This window comes from Oncorhynchus tshawytscha, unplaced genomic scaffold (genome assembly GCF_018296145.1).
Source record: "Oncorhynchus tshawytscha isolate Ot180627B unplaced genomic scaffold, Otsh_v2.0 Un_contig_8932_pilon_pilon, whole genome shotgun sequence".
NCBI classification, from domain to species: Eukaryota; Metazoa; Chordata; class Actinopteri; order Salmoniformes; family Salmonidae; genus Oncorhynchus; species Oncorhynchus tshawytscha.
Window position 1 is genome coordinate 26,204 of NW_024609506.1, and position 16,525 is coordinate 42,728.

General features: G+C 42.5%; 1 protein-coding gene across 5 annotated transcripts in view; it reads right to left on the reverse strand.

Annotated features, from left to right (window-relative positions):
* Nucleotides 1–2,752: 2,752 nt before the first annotated feature.
* Nucleotides 2,753–16,525, reverse strand: part of tspan11 (tetraspanin 11) — a 37,825-nt gene continuing 24,052 nt past the window's right edge. For 2 of the 5 annotated variants that reach the window (XM_024409515.2, XM_024409516.2), the window contains exons 4-9: nucleotides 16,059–16,133; nucleotides 14,938–15,042; nucleotides 14,353–14,511; nucleotides 12,357–12,443; nucleotides 7,513–7,635; nucleotides 2,753–5,113 (exon numbers count right to left, since the gene is read on the reverse strand). In XM_024409515.2, the coding sequence (XP_024265283.2) occupies nucleotides 7,558–7,635; nucleotides 12,357–12,443; nucleotides 14,353–14,511; nucleotides 14,938–15,042; nucleotides 16,059–16,133 (504 nt within the window). In that variant the 3' untranslated portion in view covers nucleotides 2,753–5,113; nucleotides 7,513–7,557. Of the gene's footprint in view, nucleotides 5,114–5,819; nucleotides 5,901–7,512; nucleotides 7,636–12,356; nucleotides 12,444–14,352; nucleotides 14,512–14,937; nucleotides 15,043–16,058; nucleotides 16,134–16,525 lie in introns of those variants that run through there. The other 3 variants (XM_042315596.1, XM_042315594.1, XM_042315595.1) reach the window with 3 other exon arrangements.

Here is a 16,525-nt window from a genome sequence, read left to right on the forward strand (position 1 = left end):
CAGACCACTTTCAGTCTCATGACTCCACAGGCAGGTGAGGAGGAGTTGCATTTACACACATGCATCAGTTTACACAGGGCCTACGGCACTTCCTTGTACTGTACATCAACCGTATTTATTCATAGCTAAGCCTCCCAGCGTTTTCACACATATTGAGTGCAGGTGTAGGCCTACTGCTCGGACAATGGTTGTGTTGTAAAGTGCCATGATATATTATATGTGTTGAGGACAAAACCCTTTTCTGACATCAGATATCTATGCCACAATGATATCATCATACACTGAGTTCCACATGGCATAGGAATCAATATGGGTCATTTGTAAAAATTACTCCTATTCAAGCAGCATATTATCAACGTAAAAAGATATCCAGACCAGAAGTGTGTGTGTGTGTGTGTGTGTGTGTGTGTGTGTGTGTGTGTGTGTGTGTGTGTGTGTGTGTGTGTGTGTGTGTGTGTGTGTGTGTGTGCATACGCCTGCGAGTGAGTATATGTGTGTATACAATATGGTATGTAGAGATGGAGAGAGTGTGTGGAGACCACAGCATGTGTTAGTAGCTGACTGCTGGATATCTCCCTCTGCATCGTCCATACCCTGGCTGTCAGAGGGTGAGATATGGGAGAGAAAGAAACGTCCACCCCCTGGCTGTCAGAGGGTGAGATATGGGAGAGGGTGTGTGTGAATGATGTGTATGATGTGCAGAGTCCACTATGGGAGGAGTGTATCTCCAGCTGCTTCCAATTCACCCCCATGTGTCGGCCCCAGCAATGTGTGTGTAAAGCACGCTGTGTGTGTGTGTGTGTGTCTGTGTATATGTGTGTACAGTATGTGTGTGTCCACATTAAAATATACTATAGTATACTACGGCTAAATACTATAGTATTTACAGTAGTTTTTGCGGACTTTACTGTAGGATTCACTTCACTGTTTCTGCAGACTTTACTATAGTATTTACTGTAGTGTTTTGTGGACATTCCTGTAATATTTACTGTAGTGTTTTTGAGGTCTGTAGTATACTGTAGTATTTACTATAGTATACTACAAAATTATATAGTACATAATGTATTATTCTATAGTAAACTGTAGTATTCTGTATTATTCTATAGTAAATACTGTATAGTAAAACTGAATGTTTTTTTCTTGTGGGTGTCTGTGTGTTTGTAAGCTCTAGTGTGTGTGTGTTTATGTGTTTACAGTAGGTGTGTATGCATGCATGTACACCCTCTCTCCAGGGTGTGTGTGACATGCTGTGGAAATAGGAGCTATCCTCTGCTTGCTGATGGAGATGGAAGTACTTACAGACTGACAGACTCCCCCGGCCCCATGTCTTGGACTATGTCCCAACACTCTAAACTGGCTCCCCCTCCTCATCTCCTCCCCCAACCGACTGATGTCTTGGACTGTCTCCCAACACTCTAAACTGGCTCCCCCTCCTCATCTCCTTCCCCAACCGACTGATGTCTTGGACTGTCTCCCAACACTCTAAACTGGCTCCCCCTCCTCTGGCTCCCCCTCCTCATCTCCTTCCCCAACCGACTGATGTCTTGGACTATGTCCCAACACTCTAAACTGGCTCCCCCTCCTCATCTCCTTCCCCAACCGACTGATGTCTTGGACTGTCTCCCAACACTCTAAACTGGCTCCCCCTCCTCATCTCCTTCCCCAACCGACTGATGTCTTGGACTGTCTCCCAACACTCTAAACTGGCTCCCCCTCCTCATCTCCTTCCCTAACCGACTGATGTCTTGGACTGTCTCCCAACACTCTAAACTGGCTGGACTGTCCCCCTCCTCATCTCCTTCCCCAACCGACTGATGTCTTGGACTGTCTCCCAACACTCTAAACTGGCTCCCCCTCCTCATCTCCTTCCCTAACCGACTGATGTCTTGGACTGTCTCCCAACACTCTAAACTGGCTCCCCCTCCTCATCTCCTTCCCTAACCGACTGATGTCTTGGACTGTCTCCCAACACTCTAAACTGGCTCCCCCTCCTCATCTCCTTCCCTAACCGACTGATGTCTTGGACTGTCTCCCAACACTCTAAAATGTCTTCCTCTCCTTGCGTCCTTCCCTTACTGAGATATTAAAGCTTTGGATCACACTGCGTCACAATGCACTCACTTAACATGTCATGACAGATCAGTGGTTGTGAAAGAAACCAAATGAGGCAAGGGAGCTATTAAAGAATATTGGGACACATCCACAGTCATATGGTAATACCATTAACCTACAGATTAATCCTGCTAAGTCCACAGCACTCTTGTATGTATACATAACGGTGTATTGAGTTGAGGGTATTTAGTTGGCATAAGTGTAAATACAGTCAGCAAGCATAGTGAAGCATCACTACTGTCAGATTGATGGAGAATAGTAGCCTTGTATTACCAGACTGATTACCTCTGAGCTATGGTTGTACGAGGTTAGGAGAATAGGTGAATATAACAAAGAAACAATGATCATGGCTTTTAAGTTTGGATTTGAAGGATGTACTTTTTGTCCTGTGAAAAATAACCTGTTAACAGAGGTGGTAATAATCATGAACATTTTCTAACTAACTGATAAATCCATACAGGAAGTGAGGAAAACAAAACATCCTGGGATGATTACCTTCAAACGCTTGTCAGGAGCACAACTTTGCCTCCACCTAGTGACAACATATCACCATAACATACACTATATCCACCACAACTAGACGATTCAACCCAACCACAATCTTCCACAACATGAATAAATAATCGTATAAATAGTAATATAATCAGTAATATAGTATAATATTTATTGAGTAAGGGTTAGAAACCATTTATGTCATCATATTGTATAGAACAAGTCATACACTGCATCCCAATACCATTGTCACATCAGCTTTGACAAACACTTACATTTGAGTCATTTAGCAGATGCTCTTATCCAGAGAGACTTACAGGAGCAATTGGGGTAAAGTTTCTTTGCTTAAGGGCACATTGACAGATTTGTTTACCTTGCAACACTCTTAAAATATAGACTACATGTCGCTGAAGATGAATGTGTCCATCCATATGCACTTCTTTCAAACATGGTCTGTGCACGTATAACCTTCATATCTCAGAGTATAAATATCAACATTTTATGATGTCTTAAAGTAGCAATAGTCATATACTGTAACAAAACATTCAAGACCTTGATGCAGAGAGAACGGCAGGGAATAATAATACCAAACCACTGAATGATGTAGGAAACACAACTAAAGTTTATCCGGTTAAAGACTACCATCAACATCAATTCAAAAGCTATTATGACATTGTTGTTAAACAGACAAAGGCATACTTTGATTACTACAGTCTACAGTATAGAAAGAGCCCAGATCATATATGTTTTATTATATATTTTATATTATACATACTATAATGTTATATCATATTTTGACCCATTTCGATTAGAAAAATACATGAACAAGAACAGCTTTCTGTTGGTCACTAGGAGGAATAGAGAAAATACCATCTGTATACGTGTCTTCATCTCTTGGAAAACAGCAAAACACCCATAGAACTTTGACAAAGGATTGTTGTCATTGTATCAACTGGAATTGGTCAGCTGACTTACCAGCACTCCTAAAAAACAAAGACCCATGTCCTATCTTGGTAATGGGCAACCAAAACTATTTGAATGTGTCCTTGACAATAGTCAAGCCAAAGAATGCTCTCTTTGAAAGTGTCCTCTTGTGGAAACGTGTCAGACATTTCCTAAGTCGTAGTAAACAATAAAATGTAAATATATCTTCTGCCTTCAGAGGAATGTAGTTAGTCTTTAGAAGCAGTAGTCGATGCAAGGCTGCCTGGCTGCTCCACAACCAATCAGACAGAAATAGAGTTGCAAAATTTTGGCAACGTTCAAGATATTCCCTGGTTTTCCTGAAATCTCGGTTGGAGGAATCCTGGAATCTGGAGGGAATAAGCAGACAATCCGGAATCCCCTAAACAGGATTTCTGGAAAACCAGGGAATTTAATGAAAGTTCTCCAAATTTTGCAACCTCACTTCAGGAGCACTGCACAGGAGTCTATACCAATATCTACCACTGGATGGGGATACTAACCCACACCAGAGGAGAGGAGTCAACCATAACCCCTGAATCCTAATCTTAACCAGTAGCGTGGCAGAGAAAGATCTGACCCTGTATCAGTGGTAAATTACAACATGCTTCTCCAGCATAATAAAAGTGGTCGTAAAACAAGTCAATTGGTTCTGGTATTGAAAGATGAGTGGTAGGTGTATATGGTACTGCAAGAAAGGCGATTTGGTCGATATCAACACCTTTAGCATAGCATACAACACAGAACCAGATTTGTTAGTCAAACTACGGAGGCAACACATACAGAAATGTTGCAACGTTACTCTTAGCAGCGTTTAGTGCTATTTTCATTCATATCAAGTATAGGTTTCCCCATATCTGCTTGATTATTCTGTGGATATCAATCAACTCATGATTGTTTTCTTTGTGACGTAGATCAAACATCGATGACCATTGGATTCCCTTTGTGGTGAACCATTAAATTGGTGTAACATTGCTATCAAAGAATACGTGATAAAACAATGACAGAGGCACGTTGTGGGCCACATCCGTGACACACTGGATATAGCACTAACTGAATAACCCTTCGTAAGCAGCAACACCATGAGAGTGTGTACAGTACAGTTGATTCTCAGTCACAACCACTTCGGGTTGCCTTCCAGTTGTGTGGAATGTTGTGAAATCTACAGTAAGGATTTGACTGTGTTGACAACATACAGTAAGAACTACCTTAAATAAACAGCAGTAGGTTTACTACAGAAAAGAACAATACCATAATACCAAATCATCTCTTCTTCATTAGCCTTGTCTTTGAGAGAGGGGGGGGGGCTGTGCATGCATCCAAGCCAAGGGAGGGGTGCAGAAGGATCCAGGAAGGTCCAGGCAGGGTTGGATCATAAGGTTCAGGGGTTAGGAGGGGTTAGAGGTCAAGGTTGAGTGTTCAGCAGGCATGGTTGCTCCCTGGCCCATGAGGCAGGATGGTGTTGGGGGGGGCTTGACGGTAGGGTTCAGTAAGGATCCAACTTAATCCTTCTGTGTAAGCAGCATGTAAACACCATCCCACAGATCTGAAACACACACAGTTGTTGTGAAGGTCAATCAAGGGAAAAGGTGAGTCGTCATGGTAGCATAGTGGGATAGCATGAGGAGAGTGGGTTAGGGGTGAGGAAGTGTGTGGTTACTATGGGAACAGGAGTGACGAGCAGCCAGCAGCAGTGGTGTAATTGGGCCTGTGGTGAATGTTAAAGCTCCCACTATGACTGTTGTTGGAGAGAGATAATCTGTGAACAAACATTCATTTAGCAACTTCCATTTTTCAAAGGACATTTCTCTCTGAAGCCCTGCCAATGTTCTCAAAACCATAATGTAGTGTTATAATCCATTAATAATTAATCTACTAAAAATCACATGAGTAAACTGAGGGAAAATATTGGGTACAATTAAATAGATGTTTTACAAAGTGAAGAATGTTTTATGATGTTTTGATCATTTTCTGTGAGGCATTTAAAATAATAAGAAATAACAAATTATGAATGTAACATTTGTAAATACTTAGAAAGGAGTCTATGGACAAGGAGTGTGGCATTTAAGGTTTGTGATGCAAAACATTTTGCCTAGTGCACTCCACATTCTCCCACTTGATATTTCTTCTCCTTAAGTATTCTATAAAGTACATTCAAAACTCCACTTGTGAGTTGGACTGCTTTAAGATCCTATGAATACTTTGTGTGTAGGAAAAAGAAAGAAGTGAAGTGATGCTGGGATACAACAGACCTGTGTAGGTACTTTGGTTGATCTGAGAACAATAAGTCATGTTCAGCTGGCGGCAGGACGGTCAGAGAGCTTTAGTTGGTGCTTGTTTGGATGAAGGAGCCGACATCAATAAGATGAGATGAAGGTAGAGAAGAAATGGGAGGATACAACAGGCCTTGACGCACACAACATAGCAACACACACACACACACACACACACACACACACTTGTGCTTTCACTCTGCCAAAAGCCTTAAACTGTCCTTATTTCTAACAAGATCATCCCACGTCATCACTATTAAGGGATAGGGCATATGAAAGGTCTCATTGATCTGTGAGACAACAGCAGAGTTACAGTAATACACAGGGAAAAGGCTGAGAGGTTAGGACTTAGATGAGGCACATTCGCTGGACGGGTGGTGTGTGTGTGTGTGTGTGTGTGTGTGTGTGTGTGTGTGTGTGTGTGTGTGTGTGACGGATGACAAACGACAAACAGAGGAGGGCTGAGATTCAATCAACGGCCCCCCTGCAAGTCTTCTCCTCTCTGAGGGTATTATCGACCGGGGTCACAACATGGGGAGTAGATTCGTCAAAGAAGGCCTTGGCGGCTCGGCACTCAGGGCGGTTTTATGATGCCTCTAACCCTGCCAGCACCACTAAGAATTCAGATGACAGAGTGAGGACGTAGAGAATGAAACTCACAACTCACAGAGAGATGGAGGGAGCTGGAGAAGGAAGAGACGGAGGAGGGAGGAGGAGAGACGAGGAGACAGGGGATCAAGGAGGAAACGAGGAGACAGGAGATCAAGGAGGAAACGGAGGAGGGAGGAGCAGCCGGGGGGAGGAGGGAGGGAGGGAGGAGACAGGGGATCAAGGAGGAAACGGAGGAGGGAGGAGCAGCCGGGGGGGAGGAGGAGACAGGGGATCAAGGAGGAAACGGAGGAGGGAGGAGCAGCCGGGGGGAGGGAGGGAGGAAGGAGACAGAAGCAAGGAGAAGGAGACAGAGGATGGAGGACAGAATGTGCTAAACTTCCTTTCTGCTCGTTAGTTTAGCATTGGGAATGACAAGGAATATATGGAAAGTAGTTTCAATGTGGCAGGTGAAGACACTGACAAGAAATAAGTTATCAAATGTGCTACAATCATAAGAAACTATGAAGAAAGAAATCATGAAGAATACATTTAGCAGGTCTCTTTTCTTATTATTACCCAATTTCAGATGATGAGAAATGTATTGTAAGGGTTTCTTTCAAATCTGGTCCAGCACAGCTGTCATTCGCGTTTATTTGTAATTTGCATTAATCTCATAGTCTAGTCTGTGGGAGCACTTCAGTGAACTGTTTGTTTGTCCTTGGATTGTGGATAATGTTGTCAAGCCCTTTCAGCCATGCAAAGGTCAAAGGTCAACATGCATGTGTCGGTCAGCATGGTGTCCCTATTGGGGTGGGTGTTGCTCGATGGTACCGAGAATAAAGCATAGGCCAGGCAATATAGCATGCATGATCTGTGATCAACTGTCTCTTTGTCTTCTTCACACACACACACACACACACACACACAGAGACACGCGCATGCACACACTCGCACACACACACACGCACGAGTGCGCACACACACAAACATGCAGACAACACATATCTACAGAAAAGACACAATCAAAAAAATGAACACATAGACACACACACAGAACACATTTCCCACAATGCCCTCCAACCTTGTCCCGTCCCCACTGAGTGTGACCAGACAGAGGCTTAGCCAATCACACGGCAGAGAAGTCCTCCTCCTCTTCTTTATACAGCAGATAGATAAAGCAGGCCGTCAACATGGCCCCGGCCAGCTATAGAGGTCACACACACACAGACATACGCACACACAAAGAAATACACGTACATACAGACATACATAGACACAAACGTAAACACACACATGCATACACACAGACATACATAGAGATACACACACAGTTAGTGACCTATATTAGACAAAGTATAGGGGAACACTGAAAGAGGATAGAGACTAAATTGATTAGCGTAATTACAACCAAACTAAGAACAAAGGTACAGAGACTATGACTATTTCAGTTATTAAATACAGAGAGGAACAGTTGACACAGTTGACACAGAGACTATGACTATTTCAGTTATTAAAGACAGAGAGGAACAACAGTTGACACAGAGACTATGACTATTTCAGTTATTAAAGACAGAGAGGAACAGTTGACACAGACTATGACTATTTCAGTTATTAAAGACAGAGAGGAACAGTTGACACAGACTATGACTATTTCAGTTATTAAAGACAGAGGAACAGTTGACACAGAGACTATGACTATTTCAGTTATTAAAGACAGAGAGGAACAGTTGACACAGAGACTATGACTATTTCAGTTATTAAAGACAGAGAGGAACAGTTGACACAGACTATGACTATTTCAGTTATTAAATACAGAGAGGAACAGTTGACACAGTTGACACAGAGACTATGACTATTTCAGTTATTAAATACAGAGAGGAACAGTTGACACAGTTGACACAGAGACTATGACTATTTCAGTTATTAAAGACAGAGAGGAACAGTTGACACAGACTATGACTATTTCAGTTATTAAAGACAGAGAGGAACAGTTGACACAGACTATGACTATTTCAGTTATTAAAGACAGAGAGGAACAGTTGACACAGAGACTATGACTATTTCAGTTATTAAAGACAGAGAGGAACAGTTGACACAGACTATGACTATTTCAGTTATTAAAGACAGAGAGGAACAGTTGACACAGACTATGACTATTTCAGTTATTAAAGACAGAGGAACAGTTGACACAGACTATGACTATTTCAGTTATTAAAGACAGAGGAACAGTTGACACAGAACTATGACTATTTCAGTTATTAAAGACAGAGAGGAACAGACACAGACTATGACTATTTCAGTTATTAAAGACAGAGAGGAACAGTTGACACACAGACTATGACTATTTCAGTTATTAAAGACAGAGAGGAACAGTTGACACACAGACTATGACTATTTCAGTTATTAAAGACAGAGAGGAACAGTTGACACACAGACTATGACTATTTCAGTTTTAAAGTTATTGACTATTTCAGTTATTAAAGACAGAGAGGAACAGTTGACACAGACTATGACTATTTCAGTTATTAAAGACAGAGAGGAACAGTTGACACAGAGACTATGACTATTTCAGTTATTAAAGACAGAGGAACAGTTGACACAGACTATGACTATTTCAGTTATTAAAGACAGAGAAGAACAGTTGACACAGAGACTATGACTATTTCAGTTATTAAAGACAGAGAGGAACAGTTGACACAGACTATGACTATTTCAGTTATTAAAGACAGACAGGAACAGTTGACACAGACTATGACTATTTCAGTTATTAAAGACAGAGAGGAACAGTTGACACAGACTATGACTATTTCAGTTATTAAAGACAGAGAGGAACAGTTGACACAGAGACTATGACTATTTCAGTTATTAAAGACAGAGGAACAGTTGACACAGACTATGACTATTTCAGTTATTAAAGACAGAGAGGAACAGTTGACACAGACTATGACTATTTCAGTTATTAAAGACAGAGAGGAACAGTTGACACAGAGACTATGACTATTTCAGTTATTAAAGACAGAGAGGAACAGTTGACACAGAGACTATGACTATTTCAGTTATTAAAGACAGAGAGGAACAGTTGACACAGAGACTATGACTATTTCAGTTATTAAAGACAGAGGAACAGTTGACACAGAGACTATGACTATTTCAGTTATTAAAGACAGAGAGGAACAGTTGACACAGACTATGACTATTTCAGTTATTAAAGACAGAGAGGAACAGTTGACACAGACTATGACTATTTCAGTTATTAAAGACAGAGAGGAACAGTTGACACAGAGACTATGACTATTTCAGTTATTAAAGACAGAGAGGAACAGTTGACACAGAGACTATGACTATTTCAGTTATTAAAGACAGAGGAACAGTTGACACAGAGACTATGACTATTTCAGTTATTAAAGACAGAGAGGAACAGTTGACACACAGACTATGACTATTTCAGTTATTAAAGACAGAGAGGAACAGTTGACACAGAGACAGTACAGGGACATCACTGACAGACTGACATTACTGACAGACTGACATACAACTAACATACAATCAGACAGAGACCTTCAAGCCCAATAGAGAAGAGCCCATTGAGATCAAAAGCTGGTCTAAATTAGTTTGGGACAAGATGGGTGATTTGTCAATGGATCACTAACACATATTAAGGACACAGCTACAGTAGTTATCTTATCTTATGCTTCATATATGTGTGTGGGAAAATGTCAGCCTTTTATTTGGGAATATTTTGTCTAATAGAGGGGGGGGGATCTTTGGGCTAATAAAACATTTGTTTTTCTTAGGAACCCCAAATTCCCATGTCGACAGTCTCCACGGTGACAAGATCACATGACTCCTCTGTGGAATTCCAAGAGAAAAGCTATGGGAACACTGAGAAGAGTGGGAACCCTGGTTGGTTGGAAGGAGTAGCCAAGAGGGAGCCAGTACCGTATGTTCAGGTTTGGTCTAAGCTAGGGTTGGGCCGATATATGATTAAATCTAATATCATGATATTTGACAATGACGATATATCGTGAAGTGCAAGACTATACTTTATCTCAAATGTACAAATCAAAACGGTGCAGTTTTATCAGTTAGGCTGTATCAAAATGTTAAATCAAATCTAAATGAATTAACAAAGCCTTGTTTTCTCGCCATACAAAGATAATATATGGAGAATATGACAATAATATTGTAAATAAGCAAAGAAATGGCACAGTCTGGAATTATTAACAGAGTGAAGTGGTACCACAGCTAGATTGGAGATGTCCTGCTCCTGACCACAAAACATCTAGCCTGGTCCCAGATGTGCTGACGCCTTATTGTGTGCTGTATATAACTGACTGATATAGCATGACGAGAGTTGGCTGGAGAGCAAAAACTACATCTCAGATTTGGCTACTAAACATCACCGGACTGCAATAAGAAACCTCTCAACCCGAGCATCACATCCCAAGCTTGACGAAAACACCAATCTATGAACAGCATTGGCTGAACAGTAAACCATTCTCAGGAGATTTTCAGGAGATCGTTCCATGCTGGGGGATGGAGAGTCCAGTCCCTGTGGAGTTTATTTTCAGAGAGCAGATCGACGGTGGAGAGCAGCCGCCCCATCCAAGAGTTATTACAAAGCATGCTGGGAGAGAAAGGTATACCGTTTCCTGTCCATGGCCCCATCTCAATGTATCTTTCCTTGATTCTTTACATCCTATCTCCTCACTTCCTCTTCAAAACACATTGGTCTGAGGGGGGGGCCTTTTTCTTCCGATACTCCTAAGAAGGGCTATATCGATCAGAAACGTTACGATACTGCTGAGAAGGGTTAGGGTTATATCGATCAGAAACGTTACGATACTGCTGAGAAGGGTTAGGGTTATATCGATCAGAAACGTTACGATACTGTAAACGACATGAGTTTCAAATATGGAAATGTGAAGTGCACATTTGGACTCACGGGTGTGTGGTTTGCTTGTATGACATCAAAGCAATATTTATTATAATCCTCAACGTCTCATCTTTCAGAACACGTCGACTCCTCTCCATTTACAGCATCTCTCTCACTCAGACAACAACAAATGTGCAAACGTAGCCCAATTAGCAGGAGGGACGGGGCATCTTCTTGCTCAAGTTAACGGCTGTCAGTCAAAACCCATACAGAGCTGTGAAGCGGAGACCCAGAGCTCTGAAGTCAGGTATAGCATGTTACTGTACAGCCACTTCGTTCCAATTCAGGCGCTTATCAATGACAAAATCTGCCATTTTGAAGCCGTATACGGGATGACAGGGGCTGTGAGTGGATTGGGCAACGAGCTTGGTCCATCTGAGACCGCAGCAAATCAAATCCCAGAATGTGAATGGGATCAGATTACAGCTGAGAGGATGTAGGGAGGTAGAGTGCATTGAAAGGTTGTCCGACCGGTAATAGGAGTTACTGGATGCATCTTTGAGGTAATAGGAAGATTATGGCCACATTGATGTTTATTTAAAAAATAAAACTTGGAAAGCCTTTTATCATGTGGATATATTTTGAGACTGGTATAAAAAATAAAATAAAAAATTCTTAAGCAATCGTCTCACCTCTTAACCCGCTACTCTACTAAGAGGAAGAAGCAAAGTTAACCTCGCCTTCGCTCTCTCTTTCTGTTCACAATCTCCCCACCTATCCATCTAGATATACTAGCTAGCATTGAAGACATTTCAACAGCAAGGCTACCAATATCCACAGTAGCAGATTATATCCACTATTATCACTACATTATATTGATATCCACGACATCGGTGATACCCCAAATCCCCCAAAAACTAAATTATACTTTGTGATAGTCTGATAGTGATAGCTTGTGTCTGTTGTGAGGTGCTACCACAGTACTGAAATATAATAAGGCCTCGTCATTTCCTGTTAATAAAGACACTGGCCAGTGTTAGGGGACCGACCTGTAGACAGGCCACTCCTATCCCCACAGCTCCGATGATCAGCAGGTGGTCAGCCAGGAACTGCTCCAGCTTGGTGATGCAGCCACCCTGTGGGGCAAAGGTTACAGGTCATAGGTCAAATCACTTCACACACACACACACACACACACACGCATACATTATGAACACACAGACACACCTGATTGATGTAGTCAGTGTCTATCATATTTGGATCAATCCAATGCTTTTAAATCCTTGAGGGGGTGTGAACAAGGAGAATTGATATTGGGCTATGCTCTTCATTTACCATAGTATTTTTATCAACCCTACCCTCTCCAGCTTTTTCTATGTCTGTCTCCAAATTGCTGCGGCAATTGTGTGTGTGTGTAATACAGAGTTACACTGCAGAGAACAAACTACAGTAAGATAAAGGACTTGGGCAGTTTAAAGATATTTTAAGGTAATACACAACACAGAGGACTAAAGGTCAAGAGGGAATTAACGATGAATGGAAATAGTGTTTTTTCTGTAATAGGGAATGAATGATCAATGGGTCAGAGACATGGGAGGAATTTGTCTATACATTGAGCCTGAAATAGGATACTTGTTATTTGGCCAGTGGCCCAGTTGATTTGCAAGGAATTCTAATTGGTCAACCCCAGGCTAGGGTTGGGTTATAAACTACATCCTGCCCCTTTGTTCTGTGGAGAGAATCACTGAGGACAGGGGAGAATGAACATCTACCTCTCAGCATAACATCTATGATTTTTCCTCTTTGAATAAACCTATTTTTCTCCCCCTGATTTGCTTTGGGGTCTGTGTTATTGAAGAGTAACATCAACTGCTAACAGGCAGCCTGAGAGAAGTAGTGAGAACAGTGGGATTTATTAGGCCTCTCTCAGGAGGCTCCTTCTCTGACCACACACACACACACACACACACACACGCACACACACACACACACACACACACAGAGATGTGGGTAGAGGGGGCATTGAGGAGCCATGGCTGGATGGAGTGCACGTACATGTCCATGTGCAGTGACCTCCGTACATCCAGTGTCATACTGTTTTACCAAATAGCTTTGACCGAGTAGGTTGTTTCAAGCCATGTTGTGAGTCTCAGTTCTGAGGACATTTTCAGAAACATCTCAGCTTCCTAGACAAGTGAAAACACATTGACGAGCACATTTTCAACCCAAGTGTTTTCCGAGTGTGTTGGGAACTGTCAACCACAGCTGACTCCTTAAATGCACAGTAAATATTTCAGTTCCACCCATATAAACTTTGTTTAATTATAAAGAGATTTTATCAAAGTTTCACTCCTCTAAACTGGAGTGACATTGACAAGTGGAATGATGATAGCGGGAACCAAGGAGCGAGACGTGTGTGTGTGTGAGTGTGTGAAAGAGAGAAACAAGCACAGACTTCTCCTGCTTGTCACAGATAAAAGCAAAAGGAGCATCTCAAATATTGTATGAAATATTCTCCGAGCTCTTACGCTCTCAGCCCTTACTGATAAGAAAGCCTGTCAAGTAGAGAAAAGTTGTTGGCTAAAGTGACTTTCCAAACCAGAGTATTTGACTGTTTCAGTTTCATTGACAGAATAAGAAAGGAGACAGTTGAGCTCTGAGGGACATGTCATCTGTCTGTCCCCATTTCAGACATTAGAAATCATTTGATGCCCAATACAACCATCTGGTCCTGAAATATTGATCAATTGTTCCATGTCGAGATCCACTCATTTTTTTTGAAAGATTTATTTGAAGGAATATTTTTAGGATCCAACTTGAATTGTACTGATCCATTAAATATGAACAAATGGTTAGATGTGAAATCATGATGGACCGTTCCATTCCACTGACAGTGCTGGGCTCTGCTGTCATCGCTATGAAATAGAATGACAACATAACACATTTTAACTGTGGAAGAGTCCAGTTATGACATCCTAAAGTCTGCTGGAACCCATTTGGCACATATTTGCTGTTGAATGATGATTTTCCAATGGTCCCACCCACCTCAGTCTTGTAGATGTTGGAGGGGTGGTCTCTGCGGCCACAGAGGGTGGTGATGGTCTTACAGCAGCTGTCCGGGACCACCCTGCCCTCCGACACAGCCGAGGTCATGTACACACTATGCAGCCAATCAAATGAGTTGTTGCTGCCACAGCACTTGAACTGACCAACAGAAGAAGAAAAGTGGAATTGTGTTTATCATTAGCTCCACTTAGTTGATGTCTGAAAACCATCACATCTAATTCAAATCAATCAACAACATAATGAAGAGGCAGAAAAAACACATCACAAAAAACATTTGTAAACCAAGTAGTCATAACTACGTATTACAGACTGCATTGACATCTTGCATCATACTGTACCCATATAGTGGATGTGACCTCGCATATGAGTAACATTGAACCTCACATGCTTCAAGGTGAACAGGGATGATTGTGTGTGTGTGTGTGTGTGTGTGTGTCCTTCAGCAGTTTTATCAGTTGAGTGTAACAACTATGTACCATAACTAGTATCAACCAGCTTTACTACTGGTGCTCCTGTCCCTTCAAGAAAAACTAAGCAAAGGCTAATGGGAGATTGAGTCCCTACATCCTGCTGTAGTCTGTCCACGGCCAGGGTGATGGCCTCTTTCCCTGGCTGGGCGTAGTTCTCTGTCATGGTCTCATTCAGGTGCTGCTTCAGCTCCTCACTGAGCTAGGGGAGGGAGGGAAGGGGGAGAGAGGGAGAGGGAGAGAGAGAGAAAGAGAGAAAGAAAGAGAGAGAGAGAGAGAGAGAGAGAGAACACCTCAGTTAGAGTGGCAGAGGAGAGTGAAGTGGGGTTGCCTTGCTTGTGTGATCAGGGCTCAGGATTGAGATCAGGGCTCAGGGTTGAGATCAGGGCTCAGGATTGAGCTCTGTCTGGAGATCAGGGCTCAGGGTTGAGATCAGGGCTCAGGGTTGAGATCAGGGCTCAGTGTTGAGATCAGGGCTCAGGGTTGAGATCAGGGCTCAGTGTTGAGCTCTGTCTGGAGATCAGGGCTCAGGGTTGAGATCTGTCTGGAGATCAGGGCTCAGGGTTGAGGTCTGTCTGGAGATCAGGGCTCAGAGTTGAGGTCTGTCTGGAGATCAGGGCTCAGGGTTGTGCTCTGTCTGGAGATCAGGGCTCAGGGTTGAGCTCTGTCTGGAGATCAGGGCTCAGGGTTGAGCTCTGTCTGGAGATCAGGGCTCAGGGTTGAGCTCTGTCTGGAGATCAGGGCTCAGGGTTGAGATCTGTCTGGAGATCAGGGCTCAGGGTTGAGGTCTGTCTGGAGAACAGGGCTCAGGGTTTAGCTCTGTCTGGAGAACAGGGCTCAGGGTTGAGCTCTGTCTGGAGATCAGGGCTCAGAGTTGAGCTCTGTCTGGAGATCAGGGCTCAGGGTTGAGCTCTGTCTGGAGAACAGGGCTCAGGGTTGAGGTCTGTCTGGAGATCAGGGCTCAGGGTTGTGCTCTGTCTGGAGATCAGGGCTCAGGGTTGAGCTCTGTCTGGAGATCAGGGCTCCAGATACATGGTCTTTACACAGGTATCATACACACACCAGGTAAGCATGCACACACATGGCCACTCAAATGCAATGGAGATAGTCCCAGAACTGCACTCCAGACTCAATGAATAGATCAGTATTTAAAAAGAAAACAAATACAGGGGGGTACACAAGAGGATAAAAGATGAAGGTGGAGAAGTAGTCACTCACCCTCTGGTAATACACGTAGGCCAGGACTCCTGCCACCAGCTCTATGAGAAAGATCAATAACAGACAGCAGAAATACTGGAGAGAGAGAGACAGAGACAGAGACAGAGAGAGGCAGAGAGATCAGTCTTAACACAGTTCAGTTCAACACTTACAGGCAAAACTCTCTCTTGAATATAAGACAAAATGCAGCATTAACTGCATGTCTCTGTATAGAACAGTCTCACTTAACATCTTTACCAACACTCACTCTCAGACTCCTACCAAAAATCACTCAGTTATTGTGACAATGCAGATATAAAACATCCATCAAGTGTCTTTGTATTGTCACACACCCGCATTCCCAAAGCTGACAGAGAGAATGAAAAAAGACCAGAGGAATAGAGAGCAATATGACAGACTATGCAGAATGAGGAGAAATGGATTTTGGGGTGTGAGATGTCTGTCATATATCTCCTAGCAGAGAAAGA